Source organism: Nicotiana tabacum, chromosome 11 (genome assembly GCF_000715075.1).
Source record: "Nicotiana tabacum cultivar K326 chromosome 11, ASM71507v2, whole genome shotgun sequence".
NCBI classification, from domain to species: Eukaryota; Viridiplantae; Streptophyta; class Magnoliopsida; order Solanales; family Solanaceae; genus Nicotiana; species Nicotiana tabacum.
The window spans coordinates 4874391-4895577 of NC_134090.1; the positions used below are offsets into that span (position 1 = coordinate 4874391).

Below are 21187 nucleotides of genomic sequence, written 5' to 3' on the forward strand. Positions count from 1 at the left end.
TCATGATCTCCTCAAGCGGGAAGTGAGATCAACGAACACATCCTCTTTGATAGGTATTGTGAGACCGCCCATTGGATGATCAAAGCCAAACTCTTCTTCAGCTTGAGCTAACAAGTCTTGGAATAAAGGCTGGCTCAGGTATGATATTGGCACGACGAATCGTTTCTTCTGGCTCTCTCCTACATATACTGCACAATGTCCTTTTGGAACACCTCCACATGTTGAAGACCTCCTTAGGATTCGATTAGCCTGAATAAATGGAGTCATTTTAATACCCATTGTCTCAAGGAGTATTTGGTAACTCTAAATGGTGAAGGAAAAGAAAGAACAAGAACTTGAGAATTGTACATAAAATGGATTTTTTTTGATAATCTGGATACTTTGTGTTTTGCTCAAATCCTTTGTTACATAAGTTAACGGTAAGTCTCATAACCAACTGGTGATAGACAACATCACATGAAGTTTCACATGGTTTTGCTTACTCTGTTATTTTCAAAGTATTCAGACCATAAATTTGTTGAACAACAACACTAGGCCCTACTGCTTCTCAGATTTGGAACAGAAAAAGACACCCTTAAAATAAAAGCCACAAGAGTGGATGAAGTTTATGACCAAGTATCACATGGTATTGCCTTCTAACTCCTTGACAAGCACTTAGAAGTTTAGGCCATATATGTGGAATAACAGCAGGTTTCTCATACTCGTATTAACCTAAACTATTCTCCAGTGTCCCTCCTCTAAAACTCAGCTTTAATGTATTTGTTTTTATAGCAAAACTAGCCAAGATGACAATTCAAAGGTCCCCTATCTACATGACCAAGAAGGGAGAAGCACATGGTTTTGCTTCTAACCAGCAATTGCTCATCTAATGGTTTCAAATTATTGGCATTGGTGAGAAGTAACCAAGTATGAGCTGATATCATTACTAATAGGCGCCTGTTGTCAAAGAAAGTAAAGAAAAGAAGAAACTTAGCTTCGTCCACAAATTAAAGGCCCCATATCAACATAGCCAACAGGCATCGGCACATGGCTTTGCCTTTGGTTGTTAGTAGCAAAACTTCAGCTCCAACTACAAAGCCTGTCTACAACCTCTTGTATAAATAACCCCCTTTTTCTATGGACATTTTTCATCATCAAGTAAAAGCATTATCTATTCAGCCATCAAAAGTTTCTAAATTTCTTGTTTACTTTCTTGCTTCCAAACTTTCAAGAAAAAGAAAAATGGAAAGAAAGACAATGGTCAGTACTAGGAAGCTCATCAAAATGGCAAGGAAATGGCAAAAGTTCGCGGTCAAGCAGAGGAAGCGGATTTCACTTCCAAGAAATGGTAGTGATGCAGACAGTTGTAGTACATCATCATCCTCTATTGCCAGAAAAGGCCATTTTGTAGTCTATACAATTGATCAAAGGCTTTTTGTCATTCCCTTGGCTTACCTTGAAACTGAGGTCATTAGGCAACTTTTAAGCATGTCCGAAGAAGAGTTTGGACTACCAAGTGGTGGTCCTATAACATTACCCTGTGATTCGGCATTCATGGACTACATCATGTCACTGATCAAGAAAGGTGTAACTGCTGGAGATCTTCACAAAGCATTGCTCCTCTCAATTCCTTCATGTTGCTGCTCAACTTCTTCCTTTCACCAAGAAAGTGGAAATCAACAGATTCTCGTTTATTGAGACATGAAACGGTCATATTTTGTAAATGATAGCTCAAAACAGATTGTATAGCAGATGAAAAATAGGCAACTGAAAAGTTGTATTATTACAGATGGAATAGAGCTTTAATATTCTCATCTTGGAGTAGTACTATTATTTTATTGCAGGCAATCAACTTTGTCTTTCGAAACTTACAGGCGTATGAATCAAAACACCGCAAGTCTATATGACGTGAAAATTTAATTGTAAAGAGTTTAAATGAAATGAAATCATTAACTGTTCCTTTTCCAGACTTCCTTTGCCGTTAAATTTCATACTTTATCAATATAGATTGAAAGAAGCTGCAAATTACAACAACCATTTAGAAAGTAATAACAAAGCTCAGCGGATACTCCTACGACACCCTAATTAACCACCACTTTGATTATTGATTCTGATGTACAAATGGATCCAACAAGTTTTCCTCAGGCCATAATACCAGAGCACAGGTTGTAAGAGATGGTGACATGCTCACAAATATGTCAAGATATTTACATGTGTAATTTCAATTACCTTATAACTCGGACGTAAATAAGTAATAATATCTGGACAGATTGCAAGACAAACCACTTGCCAAGAACAAGTAGTTTAGTAAGTTGCAATGATTCAAAAAAACTTCGAATAGTGCATTTCTTTAGCCTTACAAGACATGGTCTCCGATAGGCTTAGTGAATTGAAGAGTAAAGCAGCCTTAAGTTTGGACTAATTATGGAGCACCTTAACTATGTCCTATTCAGAATGAAACAGAACTTCTCATCTTTGTAGAGCAACAAACATTTCCCTTGCTTCTCTGAGAGAAGTCATAGGTTGCTAAATTCAGAAAATTGAGACAGAAAACACAAAAGAAAGCATCTGGAGACCTGGAGCTTGTAAACTTAGGAGTTTTAAAAGACACACAAAGGAGGGTCGAAGAGCTGTAAATAGCGATAGTAGTACTTAATTGCTGGTGTCAATAGAGCCAGCAGCATAATTGTGCAAAATGTCAGCACATCCGTCTACTGAATTAGGAAACATGAACATATAAAAGTATCGAGTCTTCTAATCAAGTGACTTCAAAAAATTTGCTTATATAAAATTTGGCTATATCCATTTGACAGGAGGTTAGTCATTTTAACTCAACAGTTACAAGCAGAAAATCCTTGTTTTCTACTACTACTATACAAAATGGTTAAGAAAAAACAAGGAATTGTTTCCCTCGTCGTCAAGTCCCACTTAAATGGAAGTGACATCTCTACTATCTCTCATCTTTCTCATTTCTAAAACTATTGCTTCACCAAATTTCATGGGCAGAAGAATTTGCACCATGGTCCTACTCATAATCTCCTCAAGCGGGAGGTGAGATCAATGAACACATCCTCTTTGCAAGATATTGTGAGACCGCCCATTGGATGATCAAATCCAAACTCATCCTCAGCTTGAGCTAACAAGTCTTGAAATAAAGGCTGGCTCAGGTATGATATTGGCTCAACGAATCGCTTCTTCTGGCTCTCTCCTACATATACTGTGCAATGCCCTTTTGGAACACCTCCGGTTGAAGACCTCCTTAGGGTTCGAGTAGCCTGAATAAATGGAGTCACTTTGATACCCATAGTCTCAACTCTCAAGGAATATGATGTAACTGTAAATAATAAAGGAAAATAAAGAACAAGAACTTTGAGAATTGCACAAAAATAAAAGTTTTATAAATGTCAGGGTACTTGCGTTTTGCTCAAATGCTTTGGGTCTGAATATATAAGAGTTTATGACAAGTTTCATATCCAAAAGTTTAGTGGTTAAGAGAAATTGGTGGCTACTGGTGAGAGACAATGGCACATGAAGTTTCACATGGTTTTGCCTACTCTGTTATTGTAACTTAGACCATAAATTTTGTTGAACAACAACACTAGGCCTACTGTTTCTTATGATTTGGAGCAGAAAAAGACACACTTAAAATAACATCCACAAGAATGGATAAATTTGATGAATTAATCCAGGGCCACCTGATTTAGAGGTAAGGTGACAGAGAATGCCAGATAGGAATAGCAACAGAAATACCACAAGAGAAAGAAAGATAACATGACATGAAATATCACATGCCACTGCCGTCTAGCTCTTTGACAAGCACTTAGAAAAAATGCCATATTTGTGGAATAACAACAAAATTCTCATAATCCAATTAAATGCATTGTCTGCTATTTTCATCAATTCAATAAGAAAGAACAATTATATGACTCATTCTTTTCTAGTCCCTTTCGATATGTCTGCGATTTGTTTTTAAATTCTACTTTAGCTTAGCCCATATGTTGTTATTCTGCACATAAAAAGGGAAGAAATGCATTAACTTCTTTTCTTCAATTGCAGAACTAGACAACCAGCCATATCCACAATTCATTAGGTCCCATATTCAACAGCAGCACATGATTCTGCCGTGCCTACCTAACTCAGGTTGACAACTTTAGCTACAATTCAAATTCATTCTCTAGCCTCAACTATAAATGAACTGCTTCCATGAGCCATTTTGATCATCAAGCAGATAGCAATTACTCAAACCTTTTGAAAAGTAACCAACCTATTTTTACTTTCCTATCTTCCAAAGAAATCAATATGGTCAGTGTTAAGAAACTGATAAAAATGGCAAGGAGATGGCAGAACTTTGCAGCTAAGCAAAGGAAGAGGATTTCTTTACCAAGATCAAGTTACAATGATGCAGAAAGCTGTAGCACATCATCTTCTATAGTTGGCAAAGGGCATTTTGTGGTCTATACAACTGATCAGAAGCGATTTGTGGTTCCTTTGGCTTATCTTCAACACGAGATAATCAGAGAACTATTGCACATGTCTGAAGAAGAGTTTGGACTTCCAAGTGATGGCCCTATTACTTTACCATGTGATGCCTTATTCTTGAATTACATCATATCACTCATCAGAAGAGGTGTAACTGTAGATCTTCAGAATGCTTTGCTTGTATCAGTCGCTTCCACTCGATGCTCATCAGCTTCATACCTTCAAGAACCAAGTCACCGACAATTCCTAGTTTGTTGAGCTAACTTCAATAAGTTTTGTAATGGATACATGATACTCAACAAGTGTACAGAATGTTAACATCTAATTGTTCATGAAAACTCCATATTCTTATCCAAACTGTTAATCTGATTGCATATTCTTTGCTCTTTAGTAGTCTTGCACCTAGAATATATAGCTTGTGGATTTCACAATCACCGGGTAAGTTGATAAGCTCAATTCAAAGAACGTAATGTCAAAAGCTTCATTAAATCATTCTTTCCAGCAAGAAGAAATAAAAAAAAGACTATTGACTTAATTGTAAGAGTATGCACCAGGGGCTTCCGCAAAAGACTAATTTCAACCAAGATGATTTAGTTTCCTTGTTGTTAATGTTGTCTTCTAAGTAAATTGTAAACAATTTTTAACTTGCCATTTTCAATTTATAAACAATTACATGAACAATAGCAGTAGCCAGTAGGTATTAAAGCCCAAGAAAATTAGCAAATTTTGGACAATGGAAAGGGCAGTTGATCCTTTCCATTTGCACATAGGAAGACTTGATATCATAACTAATAAGTCAAAAGAAGATTAGAGAAGGTAGGAAGAAGTCTAATATTCAATGTGAAGGTCCCCTACCTACATGACAAGGCAGGCAGGCAGCACATGATTCAGCAAACTTAATCTACAACAACAACTACGCCTCAGTCTCAAACAAGTTGGGGTCGGCAATATGAATCCTCATTCTTTTCATTAAGCTCAACTCATATCATTATTATTACCAAAAAACATAAAAGTGCAAGTAGATTATGAGGATTCATCATGAATTGGCAAGTTTTACGCTGGCTGCTAACCTAACACAACCCTCCTTTATTCGGGCTTGGGACCGGCAACGTAAGCAAGCTCACACCGGTAGAGTTGTTAAGCGAACTTAATCTATCACTGAGTGAACTAGTCTTCATTCAAAGGTCTCAAACTCTTCAAATTGGCGAGAAGTCCTAAAGTGTGACTTGATAAGTCCATTCTGTTGTCGACCAAAGTGAAGATTTAAGCGTCTCTTACTCCCACAATATTTTCTGGTCATAGCAGCGGTAAAATGCTACTGCCAAATTTCACACCAAGAGAAGCCGATGAAACAATGAATTGCAAAAGTTCTTATTTTTCAAGTCAAAATGAAAACGTTTGATAGTAAAAGAATGTCCTGGCATTTCTTCGACCAAAAACCCCGGAATAAAATTCCTCTTGGATAAAGTTTCTTCATTCATCTTCAGTGCTAACAAGCCTTCCCTTTTCTAAGCTTGGAATGCTAACAAATATCTCTAACTCCTCAACTTACAAGCTATAATTCCTGCTTTACTAGTGTATTGGGATTTGATTCCCTCTCCATTCCTTCTCAACCAAGAAGTGAGATCAGTAGAATCCTCTTTGCAGGGGATTTGTGTTTTGTGAGACGGCCATAATGATCAAAACCAAACTGTTCCTCAGCTTCTAACGAGCTTTGTCAACGTTCTTATATAAATTGATGGTAAGTCTCACATCCAAAAGTTTACTAGTAAGACAATCTTAGTGGTGGCTATTGAGAGACAATCCACATGAAGTTTCACATGGTTTTGCATACTCTATTACTATCTTAGTACACCCTTAAAATTAAAAGCCACTAGAATCGATATAGCTCATGACATAATTCTGGACCACTTGGCTTAAAATTGCAATTCTTCATCAGAATTATATTAAACGGTTTAATTCTCTGATCATTTAGGAGAATCTGATTCTTTTATTTGCTTTCTAGTAGTCCTATAATTTGAATTGAACTCCACTAATTATGACAACATTAAGTGACAATGAATGAACAGACAACATGATGTGGATTACAAAATTTTATGTGGTCAATTTTGGGAACAGCCTAGAAAATTATCACAAAACAAGCAGTGAACAATAAAGCAGGGATCCAATCTTTTGATTTTGGAATATTACATGACAAGGACTATAACATTGTAGAACTTTCATAAGAACCATTCGTACATCTATGTTGCAGTGGCTTTATCGCATTTATTTTTTCTCAAGGGAACAATATCCCTTCAATTATTACATCCTTCACTTTCTTCTAAATAAACCACACTATTTTGTAAGATATCATCTTTTGATCTTCTTCATATGCACACCTCTCCCTCCACCAAAGAAAAGAAAAAGAACAAGAAAAAGACTTATTGAATTAATTGATAAAGTTGATTTTTCTTTGGTTGCTATCCCCTCATTTGTTTCGACACTATCAACTAAAGATTAGGTTTTCTTACTATTAAATGTGACTTTGAGTAAAATTTGTGAGCAGTGTTAACTCACCAAATTTTCAATTTACAAACATCTACACTAATATACTTGTGTCCCTATCTAACAACTTTAATGCAGTGGTTTTTCCAGCACAACCAGCCAAGACGACAATATAAATGTCTCCCATCTATATGATCAAGAAGGGAGTAGCACATGGTTTTGCCTTCCACCAGCAATTCAACATCTAATTGTATCAAGTTATTGTCATTGGTGAGAAGTCTCAAGCATGAGCTGATAACATAACTAATAGGCCTAATCAGTTGTCAACCAAAGTGAAGAAAGGAGGAAACTTATCATCTTTTATACTTTCAAGCTAACTTCATCCACAAATTTAAGGCCCCATATCAACCTGGCCAAAAGGCATCAGCACATGGCTTTGCCTTTTGTTGTTAGTAACATAACTTCAGCTCTAACTCAAAGCCCGTCTACAGCCTCTTGTATAAATAATCCTCCTTTCATGAGCCTTTTCATCATAAAACAAGCATTATTAGTTCATTCATCAAAGATCCCTAAGGTTCTAATTTACTTTCTTGTTTCTAGTTTTCCAGAGCAATGAAGATGCTCAGTACTAAGAAACTCATCAATATGGCCAAGAGATGAGAGAAGTTCGCGGCAAATCAGAGGAATAGGATTTCATTTCCAAGAAATGCCCGTGATACAGACAGTTGTAGTACATCCTCATCCTCTATAGTTGAAAAGGGTCACTTAGTAGTATATACAGCTGACCAAGCACGGTTCGTCATTCCCTTGGCTTACCTTGAAAATGAGGTCATTGGGCAACTTTTAAGCATGTCTGAAGAAGAGTTTGGGCTACCGAGTGGTGGCCCTATTACATTACCCTGTGATTCAGCTTTCATGGACTACATCATTTCACTAATCAAGAAAGGTGTATCTGCTGGAGATCTTCACAAAGCATTGCTCCTCTCAATTACTTCATTGTTTCTGTTCAACTTCTAATTTGCACCAAGAAAGTGGAAATCAGCAGATTCTTGTTTATTGAGTCATGACATCATGTTTTGTAAATGATAGCACAAAATAGATTGTATAGCAGTTGAAAAATATACAACAGAAAGCTTGTATTATTACAGATGGAATAGAGCTTTATCTTGAAATTAACATTCAATACCATACTTGTGGTAGGACAAGATAAAATGTCAATACGGTTATCAAACGATAAAATGTCAATAAACACAAAGACCAGTGAACAAAAGCATCAGGGTTATAGTATAGATACTGCTATCTCTTGTCATGAGCTGGCTGCCTAGAGCTTCTTAAGAGAGGCTCTGAGATGGGGCTGAAGACCAATTAGACTTGTAGCCATTTCAATAGTTTACAATTCTCCACTTTAAAAACTCGAGTAATCTCCTTGACCTGTCCATCAGGAAAGTCAAAACTTCAGCTACCTCCACCAACAATCAAGGGTTTCTTTTCCAAACTTTGATACAAAAGGCCAAGTCAATCTTGATTGAAAAAAGAAAACTTATTGCAACTACAAAATGCTTTCGCATTAGACTATTTTAATCGAAAATTTGTTTATATAAGGATTCTCTTATGAAATTTCTAGTTAGATGAGCAGTGCTGCAAGAGGAGGTTACCTTGGAAGCATTGCCAACCAGTTCGCTGTTAAGCTTCACAACTCCCTCTTCCATGTCATATGTTCCTTTCTGTAGAATCAAAGTAGAAATATTATAATTTTATGGTTGACCAAATGGATAAACAACCCGAACACGCGACATGTACAATTGACCTCCTGGATTGTCAATGAGTCTTGTTTTTAACATCAAAAGTCACTTCAAATTACCAGCTCACTATTAGTACTGCTCGCCAAATCATGGAAAAAAATGTCCTTAGCACATCTAAAAAATCTGATAACATGAAATTCTGAGGCATGATCCATGAATCACAGAAATGAATTTAAGTGATATACACTCGACAGTTTACATTTTTTTACACTATCGGTGAAACTTTACCTTCAATACCAATTACCGTATATACAGTAGGTTGATTACTATTTTTATCAGGTTACCACTTAATTTTGTAATATATATTTAGCTATGATTACCTTATAAGTGACTTGATACTGTAAATATGTTCGTGCACATAACTTAAACTCCGCAGAAATAGTCTCTCAAATTTGGGTTATTGTTGCAAAGTTTTTATGTAAAATGTCTACGGATGCAATAAATTGCATGTAATTCATATGGAAATTAAAACACCTGGACTTCAACAAGACCAGTGCTCTGAGCAATGACGACTTCAATAGTTCCGTCGAGTTTAGGTCTCCAATATCCACTCTCAGAATACATAGGTTGTCCGGATTTCAAGTTCCATGTCTTTTGAGAATAAGCTATCACAGGCTGATAATAAAAGAAGCAAATTTTAGGCAAAATATATCACATGTACAGTCATGAGTCCTATTAAAGGAATTTAAGAAAATTTTATGCATGCTTGTTTTGAGCCGAGGGTCTGTCGGAACAGTCTCTCTACCTACACAAGGTAGGTGCAGGGGCGGCCAGAGGGTAAAGTCACTAAAGCGGTGGCTTTAGGCCCCAGAATTTTGGGGGCCCCAATTTTTATTTCCCAATTCTTATTTGATGTCCGATTTTTAATTTGGGGCATTGATTAATTCTGAAACTGAATACTTTCGGTTTTTATTTCCCCATTAAAGTGGGAACTGTTCCTTATAAGGGATTTTTTTCATTCCAAATACTGAAACTGAATACTTCCGGTTAAAGAAGGAGATATGCAATCCATCCCACCACAACTCTTCTCGTGAGGCCCCAAATCTTTTTAAGAAAATATTAAGTATTTCAAAGTAGAAAAGTAAAATATTTTATATAAAAAAAGATTACATTAATCATTAAAAAATATGTAATACACTTTTAAAGTCTATTTTTTTCCTCAGGTTTTCATCATTGCAACAAATATATTGAAACATCAAAAAATTCTTTAAATACAAAGTTATCAACTTCTTGAATCAGGTTCTATTACTTAAGATCATACTGCACATGAGAGATTAAATGGTTTATGCGAAAATTTTTAAGTAATTTTATTCTCAAAAAGTTAGAAAAATCTACTTCAACTAAAAATATATAGGATTGTTTTTAAAAGGGCCTCACATTAAAGTTTAGCTTTAGGCCACCAAATTTATTGAGCCGCCCCTGATTAGGTGTAAGGCTGTGTACTCTCTACCCTCCCCAGATCATACTTGTGATAGTACAGTGGGTATTTTGTTGTTGTTGCTGAATTTATAAACATGCAAGAATGCAACACTTATTTGAACATGTCAGCTAAAACAATTTTTGAATCCCATTTGTCACTGCATTAGAAGATTCCCTTATTTTAAGGAGGATTCAACAATGTGTATATATACAGCCAAAATCTTTTTCCCTGCTTGCACATTACTCCTCCCATTTTCTGTAGCACCATTTGACCGGGCATAAAGTTTAAGCAAAAAAAGAATTTTTTTTTTGAAACTTGAGATTGAAACAAGCAAAAAAAGGAATTTGTGTGGCTATAAATATCTAATTCCAACCTTCACTTCCAACCAAGAGTTTGTGAGTTCGAGTCACCCCAAGAGCAAGGCGGGAGTTCTTGGAGGAGGGAGCCGAGGGTCTATCGAAAACAGCCTCTACCTCAAGGCAGGAGTAAGGTCTGCGTGCACACTAGCCTCCCCAGACCACACTAGTAGGATTATACTGGGTTATTGTTATTGTTGTATAAATATCTAATTCATTAAGGTAAAATAAAAATTTTAAAGTTAAACTATTTCTAAATATAAAAAGTTATCATTATCTTTTACACATACTAAGACTAAAACGGAAAGATGTGTCTAATTCTTTGAGGAATAGGATTCAATTGAACCTCCTTAACCGCATTTAGCTCCGAGATAAAAGGAAGCTAACCTTGTTGGGAGAGTGTGAAAATTGCAACTCTTCGGAGTAATTGAAGGAGGAAATAGTTGGGAAAAATCCCTCCCCTTCACCTCTCCAAATCCCAAGCAGAAAAGATATACTCCCTCCGTTTTAATTTATGTGAACCTATTTTCTTTTTAGTCTGTGCAAAAAAGAATGACATCTTTCCTTATTTGGAAACAATTTACCTTTATGCAATGATTTATAACCACACAAAATATGTGCCTCATTTTATACCACAAGTTCAAAAGTCTTCTTTCTTTTCTTAAACTCCGTGCCTAATCAAATGGGTTCACATAAATTGAAACGGAGGGAATAGGTTTTACAACCGGATGCACCGGCAACATTTCCGATTGATTTGATACAGTTCCCTCCTCTATTATTCCCTTCTCTCTGTTTTTCTTCTTCTTTTCAGCTAAAAGACAAAACTGTTGAATTCCCTCGTACTTATTAAAGAGTCAAAATACATTGCGTTGATCAGGTAAATACTATTTGAACGGCTGCTTAGTTTGACCAAATAAATAGTCTCTCTATACATAGTTTAAAATATTCTCTTTGTCCCGTACTAATTTATATGACATATTTTCTAGCTACACAAATAATGTTCAATGTCATACGGAATAAGACTTTTTTATCTATCCTGAAACAAAAGTCAAGAACCATGATTCTTCAAATAGAAGACTTTAGGCTCTAATTCCCATCTAATAGAACTAAAGGTCAAAAGTACTTTTGGAACACCTCCACATGTCGAAGACCTCCTTAGGATTCGATTAGCCTGAATAAATGGAATCACTTTGATACCCATTGTCTCAAGGAATATGATGTAACTCTAAATGATGAAGGAAAAGAAAGAACAAGAGTTTTGAGAATTGCACCAAAAATGGAAGTTCTTTGAGTGTTTGGATATTTCTGTTCTGCTCAAATGCTTTGTGTATTAATATATATAAGCTAATGGTAAGTTACATATACTTAATATTTTTTTAGTGAAGAGAAATTTGAGAGACAACAATACTTGAAGTTTCACATGAGTTTGCTTAATCTGTTAATGTCAAAGTATCCAGACCACAAATTTTGTTGAACAACAACATTAAATAAAATCCAGAAGAATAGACGAAGTTGATGAGTTAGTCTTGGACCACTTGATTTAAAGATATAGTGATAAATAATTCAATAAATGCATCAGCCCCTTTACTTAAAACATGACAACCAACCTTTTCCACAATTTCTAAGGCCCCATATTAAACATCAGCACATGATTTTGCCTTAAACACCTAACTCAGGTTGACAACTAGAACTACAATTTTCAAATTCATTCTCTAGCCTCAACTATAAATAAACTGCTTCCATAAGACATTTTGATCATCAAGTAGATAGAACTTCATCAAACCTTCTAAAAACTCAAACAATATTTTCTTTCCTATAAACCGAAGAAATCAACACGATCAGTGCTAAGAAACTCATCAAGATAGCAAGGAAATGACAGAAGTTTGCGGTCAAGCAAAGGAAGAGAATTTCTTTTCCAAGATCCAATAACCATGACGCAGAGTGTTGTAGTACATCTTATTCTATAGTTGGCAAAGGGCATTTTGTGGTGTATACAACTGATCAAAAGTGATTTGTGGTTCTTTTGGCTTATCTACAACACGAGATAATCAGACAACTACTGCACATGTCTGAAGAAGAGTTTGGACTTCCGAGTGATGGACCTATTTGTAAAGGAGCTTAGTAATTGTACAACTATCGCTTAGTTAACTATAGTTAGGTATCATTAGGTGTTAACTGTAGTTAAGCTAATTAACTAGTATAGTTGGTTGGCTAGTAGTTGATTAATTATATAAATGTACAGTGTATTTGGACATTAATCGGTTAACACAGTAATAACAGAAATTCTTTTCCCTCTTTTCTCTCTCTTCACTTCTTCGTTGCAGCTCTTCTCCTTCTTCGAATTCTCCAGATTTGTGAGAATTAACATGGTATCAGAGCATTAATCGTGTGAATCTCGGGGTTTTCATCATCAATTCAGCTGAAAATCGAGAGATTCACCGAAAAGTTGTTTGCAAATTTGTGCCATAATTTCAATGGCAGGAGATACAGTCGAAGAACGTGATTTTGAAGAACAATCGACCATGCAGGAATCGATTGTGATTGATCACAATCATCCTCTATACTTGCATCCTTCTGATGGACCGAATTCGTTATCGTTGGGATTTCAGTTGATCGGAATGGAAAACTACACACTTTGGAGCCAAGCTATGGAAGTTTCGTTGCTAACACTAAACAAGCTGGGTTTTATGGACGGTTCGATCGCCAGAGATACCTTTGGAACTAGGTTCAATCATTTGTGGGATTATTGCAATGCGATTGTCAAATCGTGGCTGATGCACAATGTAAGTCGTGATTTACTAAGTGGTGTTCTGATTCGCTCAAGTGCTCGAGCAATCTGGGAAGATCTTCGCGAGAGGTTTGATAAAGTGAATTCTTCACGAATGTATTATCTTCATAAAGAAATTTTTACCCTAACTTGGGGAACATCATCAGTATCGGCGTATTATTTAAAGTTGAAGGATTTATGGGATGAATATGACTCAATTATTCCAGCTCCTCCTTATGACTGTGAAAAATCAAAAAAACATCTTGTGCATCTAAAGTATCAATGTCTTTGGCAGTTTTTGATGGGCTTGAATGATAGTTATAGTCAAGCTCGAAGCCAAATATTAATGAAGATTAAAGCACCTTCTGTGAATCAGGCCTATGCCATGATTTTGCAAGATGAAAGCCAAAGAATTGTTGCTGGTAGTCATACTATTCCTATTGAGTCTATGGAACCAACGACCTTGTTCACTTCGAGGAATAACACTCAGAAGCAGCGAAGAAACTATAATGTCGAATGTGATTTTTGTCGCATGAAGGGCCACACTAGAAAAGGTTGATACAAACTTATGAAGTGTGACTATTGTAACATGCAAGGTCATCTCAAGGAGAATTGCTATAAGATCATTGGTTATCCGGCTGATTTTAAATCAAAGAAGATAGGGGCTTCCATCAGTGGTCACTTGGCTAAGACAGAAGTACAGTCAGTACAACAACCAACAATGCCACAACCTCCTGTGTTTACACCTGATCAGTATAATCAGATTTTGCAAATGTTAAACAACAATAGGTCATCTTTTTCAGAATCTAGTGCTCACATGGAAGGTACATCTTTTCCTAGTGCACATATAGCAGGTACTTCATGTTCTATTCCTACAAAGGGATCTAGTTGGATAGTGGATACTGGTGCTACTAATCACATGATGAGCAATAACCAGTTGTTGTTAAATGGTATTGAAATAGGAAGTTCAGGACAGGTTCAAATGCCAACTGGAGAGACTGCTAGAATTACTCATGTTGGGGATTGTGAAATGCCTGGAGGTGAACTACTTAAGTATGTATTATGTGTGCCCAATTTTAAATTCAATCTTCTGTTAGCTTCAAAAGTGACAAGGGATTTGAATTGTTGTGCAGCATTTTATCCAGACTTCTTTGTATTTTAGGAGCTCTTCAGTTGGAGGCTGAAGGCAATTGGCAAGGTCCAGGAATGATTTTCATACTCATATAAAATCTATGGCAGTACAAAATATTACAGACTAAGAGATTTGGCATAAACGACTAGGCCATGTTCCTATGGTTGTTCTAAGGAGGATTTCTTTTTTTTCAGAACAAGCTTAGATTTACTTTGAACAATTGTGATGTGTGTCCACTAGCTAGACAAACTAGGATTGCTTTTCCAACACATACTAGCAGATCTACTGAACCTTTTCAATTGCTACATATGGATGTCTGGGGTCCTTATAACATTGCTACTTATGATGGTATGCAGTATTTTCTTACTGTTGTAGATGACTGTTCTAGATGGACTTGGACTTTTATGATGAGAGTTAAATCAGATGTTTCTTGTTTGTTAAAATCATTCATTGTCATGGTTCTGAATCAGTTTGGAAAGCATATCAAAGTGGTTAGGTCTGATAATGGTGCAGAGTTTTTTAACTCTACTTGTGGAGATCTGTTCAATACCTATGGGATTATACACCAAAGGTCATGTCCATACACACCTCAGAAAAATGGAATGGTCGAACGAAAGCACAGACATATCCTTGAGATATCTAGGGCCATCAAGTTCCAAGGAGGTTTGCCGTTGTTGTATTGAAGCAGCAATGTATATCATCAACAGAGTTCCCTTGTGTGTCTTAGACAACAAATCTGCTTTTGAGGTTCTGTATAATCGTACACCATCTCACACTTTCTTGTAGTGGTAATAGGATGCTTAGGTTATGTCTCCACTCTATCCAAGCAGGATATGTTCAGTCCCAGGGCCATTAAGTCAGTCCTACTTGGCTATGGTGTTTTTCAAAAGGGCTATAAACTCTATGATCTTGAGACACACAAGGTATTCATTAGTAGAGATGTTGTCTTCAATGAGTCCATTTTCCCATTCAAGACTACACAAAGCAATATTGAGATGTCATTCCCAGAGGCAGTTGATACTTGCTAATTATCTACAGATGATGTCATTATTCATGTCCATCCTGATTTAGCTGCTCCAAATTCACATGATGAGGCTGGTCATCCTGCTCCAGTTGCTCCAACTTCACATGATGAGGCTGGTCAGTTGTCCACAGAAGCCACAGAGCCTCTTCATTCCTCTAATATTGAGGCAACACTTCCTGATTCAGTTCCTACTTCACAATCATCTTCACAAGAGCTTGTACCAGCACCACCTACAGAACTTAGCAAATCTAACAGAACTTCCAAGCCTCCTATATGGATGAAAGATTTTGGTATCCCTGCCAAGTCTCAGGCTGCTCAAACTTGCTCTCATCCTATCTCTACTGTCATTTCTTATGATTCACTTTCACCTACTTATCAAAACTTTCTCACCAGATTTTCAGTAGAAGTTGAACCCACAACTTATGCTCAAGCAGCTAAGAATCCTCACTGGGTTGAGGCTATGCAACTTGAAATCAAGGCTTTAGAGGATAATAACACCTGGAAAGTGGTTCCTTTACCAGAAGGCAAAAAGGCCATCGGATGCAAGTGGGTATATAAAATCAAATACAACTTCTTCGTTGCAGCTCTTCTCCTTCTTCGAATTCTCTAGATTTGTGAGAATTACCACTATTACATTACCATGTGATTCCATATTCATGAACTACATCATATCACTCATTGAAAGAGGTGTAGCTGTAGATCTTCATAATGTGTTACTTGTATTAGTAGCTTCTAGTCAATGCTCATCAGCTTTATACATTCAAGAACTAAGAAACACAGAATTACTAGTTTGTTGACCTTAATGTTTTGTAATGGATACATGATATTCAACAAGTGTACAGAGTATTCAACATCTAATTATGCAATGACCCGGCCGGTCGTTTTGAGAGTAATAGTCGCGATCCCCAATTAACTATTTCCCCTGTATCTTTTATCTGCCTATGAGACTTGTCAGGAGGCTTCGTTTTGGCTTTTGGAGTATTTTGGGATACTTAGTCCCTAAAACGAGAGCTTAAGCCTTAAGATTTGGACCGTAGTCGAAACTATATGAAGACAACTACGGAATAGAGTTATGTCGGTTCCGTTAGCTCTGTTAGGTGATTTTGGACTTAGGGGCGTGTCCGGATTGTGTTTTGGAGGTCTGTAGCTCATTTAGTCTTGAAATGGCGAAAGTCAAAGTTTTGGAGATTTTTGATGGTCTGTAGCTCTGCTGAAGCAGAGTATCGCAGCCTTGCTGCCACTGTTGCTGAGCTTGTGTGGCTCGCTGGCCTATTCCGAGAATTAGCTATGGATATTCAGTTGCCTATTTCTCTCCACTATGATAGTAAGTCCGCTATTCAGATTGCCGCCAATCCCGTATTTCATGAGCGCACTAAACACATCGACATTGATTGTCATTTCATTCGCGAGAAGGTGCTTCAAGGCCTAGTCCATGTTCAGTATCTGCCATTCTCCGAGCAACAGGCTGACATTTTGACCAAGGCTCTCACTATTCTTCAACATCGTTATATTTTGTCCAAGCTAGGGATGAAGAACATCTTCATCACCCCTAGCTTGAGGGGGGTGTAGTGTAAAGGAGCTTAGTAATTGTACAACTGTCACTTAGTTAACTATAGTTAGGTTTCATTAGGTGTTAACTATAGTTAAGCTAATTAACTAGTGTAGTTGGTTGGCTAGTAGTTGATTAGTTATTTAAATGTATAGTGTATTTGGACATTAGTCTGTTAACACAATAATAACAAAAATCCTTTTCCCTCTTTTCTCTCTATTCACTTCTTCGTTGCAACTCTTTTCCTTCTTCGAATTTTCCAGATTTGTGAGAATTAACACTATTACATTACCATGTGATTCCATATTCATGAACTACATCATATCACTCATCGAAAGAGGTGTAGCTGTAGATCTTCAAAATGTGTTGCTTGTATCAGTAGCTTCTAGTCGATGCTCATCAACTTATACCTTCAAGAACTAAGAAACACAGAATTACTAGTGTGTTGACCTTAATGTTTTATAATGGATACATGATATTTAACAAGTGTACAGAATATTCAACATCTAATTATGTAACGATCCGGCCGGTCATTTTGAGAGTAATAGCCTCGATCCCCTATTTACTGTTTCCCTCGCATCTTTTTCTGCTTATGTGACTTGTCGGGAGGCTTCGTTTTGGTTTTTGGAGTGTCTTGGGACACCTAGTCCCAAAAATAGGAGCTTAATCCTTAAAATTTGGACCGTAGTCGGAATTGTGTGAAGACGACTCCGGAATAGAGTTATGTCGGTTCCGTTAGCTCTGTTAGGTGATTTTGGACTTAGGGGCGTGTCTGGATTGTGTTTTGGAGGTCTGTAGCTCATTTAGGTTTAAAATGGCGGAAGTCGAAGTTTTGGAGATTTTTGATGGTCTGTAGCTCTGCTGAAGCAGAGTATCGTAGCCTTGCTGCCACTGTTGCTGAGCTTGTGTGGCTCGCTGGTCTATTCCGAGAATTAGCTATGGATATTCAGTTGCCTATTTCTCTCCACCGTGATAGTGAGTCCGCTATTCAGATTGTAGCCAATCCCGTATTTCATGAGCGCACTAAACACATCGACATTGATTGTCATTTCATTCGCGAGAAGGTGCTTCAAGTCCTAGTCCATGTTCAGTAACTGCCATCCTCTGAGCAAGAGGCTGACATTCTGACCAAGGCTCTCACTATTCTTCAACGTCGTTATCTTTTGTCCAAGCTAGGGATGAAGAACATCTTCATCACTCCTAGCTTGAGGGGGGTGTAAAGGAGCTTAGTAATTGTACAGTTGTCACTTAGTTAACTATAGTTAAGTGTCATTAGGTGTTAACTATAGTTAAGCTAATTAACTAGTGTAGTTGGTTGGCTAGTAGTTGATTAGTTATTTAAATGTACAGTGTATTTGGACATTAGTCGGTTAACACAGTAATAATAGAAATTCTTTTCCCTCTTTTCTCTCTCTTCACTTCTTCGTTGTAGCTCTTCTCCTTCTTCGAATTTTCCATATTTGTGAGAATTAACACTATTACATTACCATGTGATTCCATATTCATGAATTACATCATATCACTCATCAAAAGAGGTGTAGTTGTAGATCTTCAGAATGTGTTGCTTGTATCACTTGCTTCTAGTCAATGCTCATCAGCTTTATACCTTCAAGAACTGAGAAACACAGAATTGCTAGTTTGTTGACCTTAATGTTTTGTAATGGATACATGATATTTAACAAGTGTACAGAATATTCAACATCTAATTATGTAACGACCCGGCCGGTCGTTTTGAGAGTAATAGTCCCGATCCCCTATTTACTGTTTCCCCCGTATCTATTTTTTGCTTATGTGACTTGTCAGGAGGCTTCGTTTTGGTTTTTGGAGTGTTTTGGGACACTTAGTCCCTAAAATGGGAGCTTAAGCCTTAAGATTTGGACCGTAGTCGGAATTGTATAAAGACGACTCCAGAATAGAGTTTCGTCGGTTCCGTTAGCTCCGTTAGGTGATTTTGGACTTCGGGGCGTGTCCGGATTGTATTTTGGAGGTCTGTAGCTCATTTAGGCTTGAAATGGCGGAAGTCAAAGTTTTGGAGATTTTTGATCGGCAGTGGAATATTTGATATCGGGGACGGATTCCGATTCTGAAAGTTGAAGTCGGTCCGTAATGTTGAATATGACTTATGTACAAAATTTGGGGTCAATTGGACGTGGTTTGGTTCGTTTCGGAATCGGTTGTCGAATTTGGAAGTTTCAAGTTCTTTAAGTTTGAATCGGAGGATGATTTGTGATTTTTAGCGTTGTTTGATGTAGTTTGAGGGCTCGACTAAGTTAGTATGGTGTTTTAGGATTGGTTGGTATGTTTGTTCGAGGTCCCGGGGGCCTCGGGTGAGTTTTGGGTGCTTAACGGATTGAGTTTGGGACTTATGCAATTGCTAGAGCTGCTACACCTGGTGTACTCGCACCTGTGCACTTTGGGTCGCAAGTGCGGTGCCGCAGAAGCGGCCATGGAGCCGCAGAAGCGGTTTTGGCCCTGTCTAGCTGGGACCGCAGCTGCGGCCATAGATCAGCATAAGCGGAAGAGGAACGCAGATGCGGGCTCGCAGAAGCAGCCCTTGTTCATAGATGCGGACTCAGTCCCCTTTAAGTGATTTTCGCACATGCGATGGAATTTATGCAAGTGCGGTTGAAGGCTCGTAGAAGCGAGATTTCTGGGCAGAAAAGAGGAAATATCGAGGGTTGGATTCATTTCTTCATTTTTGGACTTGGGAGCTCGGGAATTGGCGATTTTTCGAGGGATTTTCAGAGAGAGCTTTGGGGTAACGATTCCTAACTTATTTTTGGTTGTATTTCATTAATCTATAGTTGTTTTCTCCATTTAATTTCGGATTTGGATTGGAAAGTTGGGAAAATGGGGAAAAGTTCCCTAACCGAATTTCTGAGTTTTGATTGGGATTTAGACATCGGATTTGGATAAATTTGGTACGAGTGAACTCGTGAGTGAATGGGTGTTCGTATTTTGTAACTTTTACCCAATATTGAGATGTGGGCCCGGGTCGACTTTTTAGGGCGAATTCGGAATTTTTGTTAAAGTATTGATTTCATTAATTAGATGAGTCTATTATGGTTGTATTTATGATCTATAATTGCTTTTGTCTAGATTTGGGCCATTCGGAGCCGGATATTCGTGGGGAAGGCATTGTGACCGATTGATTGAGCTTGGTTCGAGATAAGTGGCTTGCCTAACCTTGTGTGGGGGCACTCCCCTTAGGATTTGGTACTGTTTTGATATGTGAGCGCCGTGTACGTGAGGTGACAAGTACGTACACGGGTTATTTGTTGTAAAACTCCGTTCTTCACTAAGTAATAACATGTTTCTCCTTATTTGAGCTACACTAGCATATGTAACTATCCTGTTTAGTTTAGAATAGCATGCCTACGTATCTTAACTGCCTATCTGAACTCTGTGCAACATGTTTTAGTGAAATTCCTATTTTTCCTTGACTTGAACTTACTCTCAATTGTAGGTTTTCTTGATGTAACTGTCATGCTTAGTGAGTTTCCTACTTCTTCCATGACTGGTACTTAGTCTAAATCGTAAGAATTTCGTGATGTAGTTGTATTTCTATCGTTCGCGCTGCATATTTACTTTGGGACTACAAAACGGTATTCCGGGAGATCCCCATGTACTGCATATTTACTTTGGGACTACAGAACGATATTCCGGGAGATTCCCCTATTCTGCACATATACGTTTGGTAATACGAGATAGTATCTCGGGAAATCCCCTGTTGTTATCTCTGTGTACTAGGCTGTTGTCTTCTATGATTTCATTCTTGTTAAATTTCAGTCTTTATTTTATTGCGGTATTTCATTCTATCTTGTGTTATTATATATATACTAGTAGGTCCCTGACCTGACCTCGTCACTACTCGACCGAGGTACATACAGGACCCTAACCTGACCTCGTCACTACTCGACCGAGGTTAGGCTTGGCACTTACTGGGTACCGATTGTGGTGTACTCATGCTACTCTTCTGCACATGTTTTCGTGTGTAGATCCAGGTGCTCCTTATCAGCCGCACTATCAGTGAGCCGGGACATCTTTGGAGACTTCAAGGTATATCTGCCGCGTCCGCAGAACTCGGAGTCCTCTTCTACTCTTCCCCATGTTCATTATCTTTTGTATTTTCTTTTGATAGACTCTGATGTATAGAGACACTAGATTTTCCTTCTGTAGTTTGTGATTCATGATG

The 21187-nt window shown here is 37.5% G+C and overlaps 4 protein-coding genes and 2 pseudogenes across 4 annotated transcripts; 3 read left to right on the forward strand and 3 right to left on the reverse strand.

Moving 5' to 3' along the window:
* LOC142165715 (auxin-responsive protein SAUR21-like) lies at nt 1–279 on the reverse strand. Its single transcript, XM_075224078.1, has one exon. It carries the CDS (start codon nt 277–279, stop codon nt 1–3), a length of 279 nt encoding a protein of 92 aa, XP_075080179.1.
* A 658-nt stretch (nt 280–937) lies between these two features.
* LOC107793623 (auxin-responsive protein SAUR68-like) lies at nt 938–1792 on the forward strand. The gene has a single exon (XM_016616012.2). It carries the CDS (start codon nt 1117–1119, stop codon nt 1675–1677), a length of 561 nt encoding a protein of 186 aa, XP_016471498.1. The 5' UTR covers nt 938–1116; the 3' UTR covers nt 1678–1792.
* A 1216-nt stretch (nt 1793–3008) lies between these two features.
* Nucleotides 3009–3284, reverse strand: LOC107811041 (auxin-responsive protein SAUR21-like). The gene has a single exon (XM_016635896.2). The coding sequence runs from the start codon at nt 3282–3284 to the stop codon at nt 3009–3011; it is 276 nt and encodes a 91-aa protein (XP_016491382.2).
* A 1021-nt stretch (nt 3285–4305) lies between these two features.
* On the forward strand, nt 4306–4716 carry LOC107767087 (auxin-responsive protein SAUR68-like). Its single transcript, XM_016586003.2, has one exon. The coding sequence runs from the start codon at nt 4306–4308 to the stop codon at nt 4714–4716; it is 411 nt and encodes a 136-aa protein (XP_016441489.2).
* Nucleotides 4717–7190: 2474 nt separating this feature from the next.
* On the reverse strand, nt 7191–11721 carry LOC107793621 (peroxynitrite isomerase Rv2717c-like; annotated as a pseudogene).
* Nucleotides 11722–12035: 314 nt separating this feature from the next.
* LOC142165716 (auxin-responsive protein SAUR68-like) lies at nt 12036–18637 on the forward strand (annotated as a pseudogene).
* Nucleotides 18638–21187: the final 2550 nt, after the last annotated feature.

Bases quoted from the DNA above. Each gene is read 5' to 3' on its own strand.
- LOC142165715 (XM_075224078.1), bottom strand. From the start codon at position 279: ATGGGTATTAAAATGACTCCATTTATTCAGGCTAATCGAATCCTAAGG.
- LOC107793623 (XM_016616012.2), top strand. From the start codon at position 1,117: ATGGACATTTTTCATCATCAAGTAAAAGCATTATCTATTCAGCCATCA.
- LOC107811041 (XM_016635896.2), bottom strand. From the start codon at position 3,284: ATGGGTATCAAAGTGACTCCATTTATTCAGGCTACTCGAACCCTAAGG.
- LOC107767087 (XM_016586003.2), top strand. From the start codon at position 4,306: ATGGCAAGGAGATGGCAGAACTTTGCAGCTAAGCAAAGGAAGAGGATT.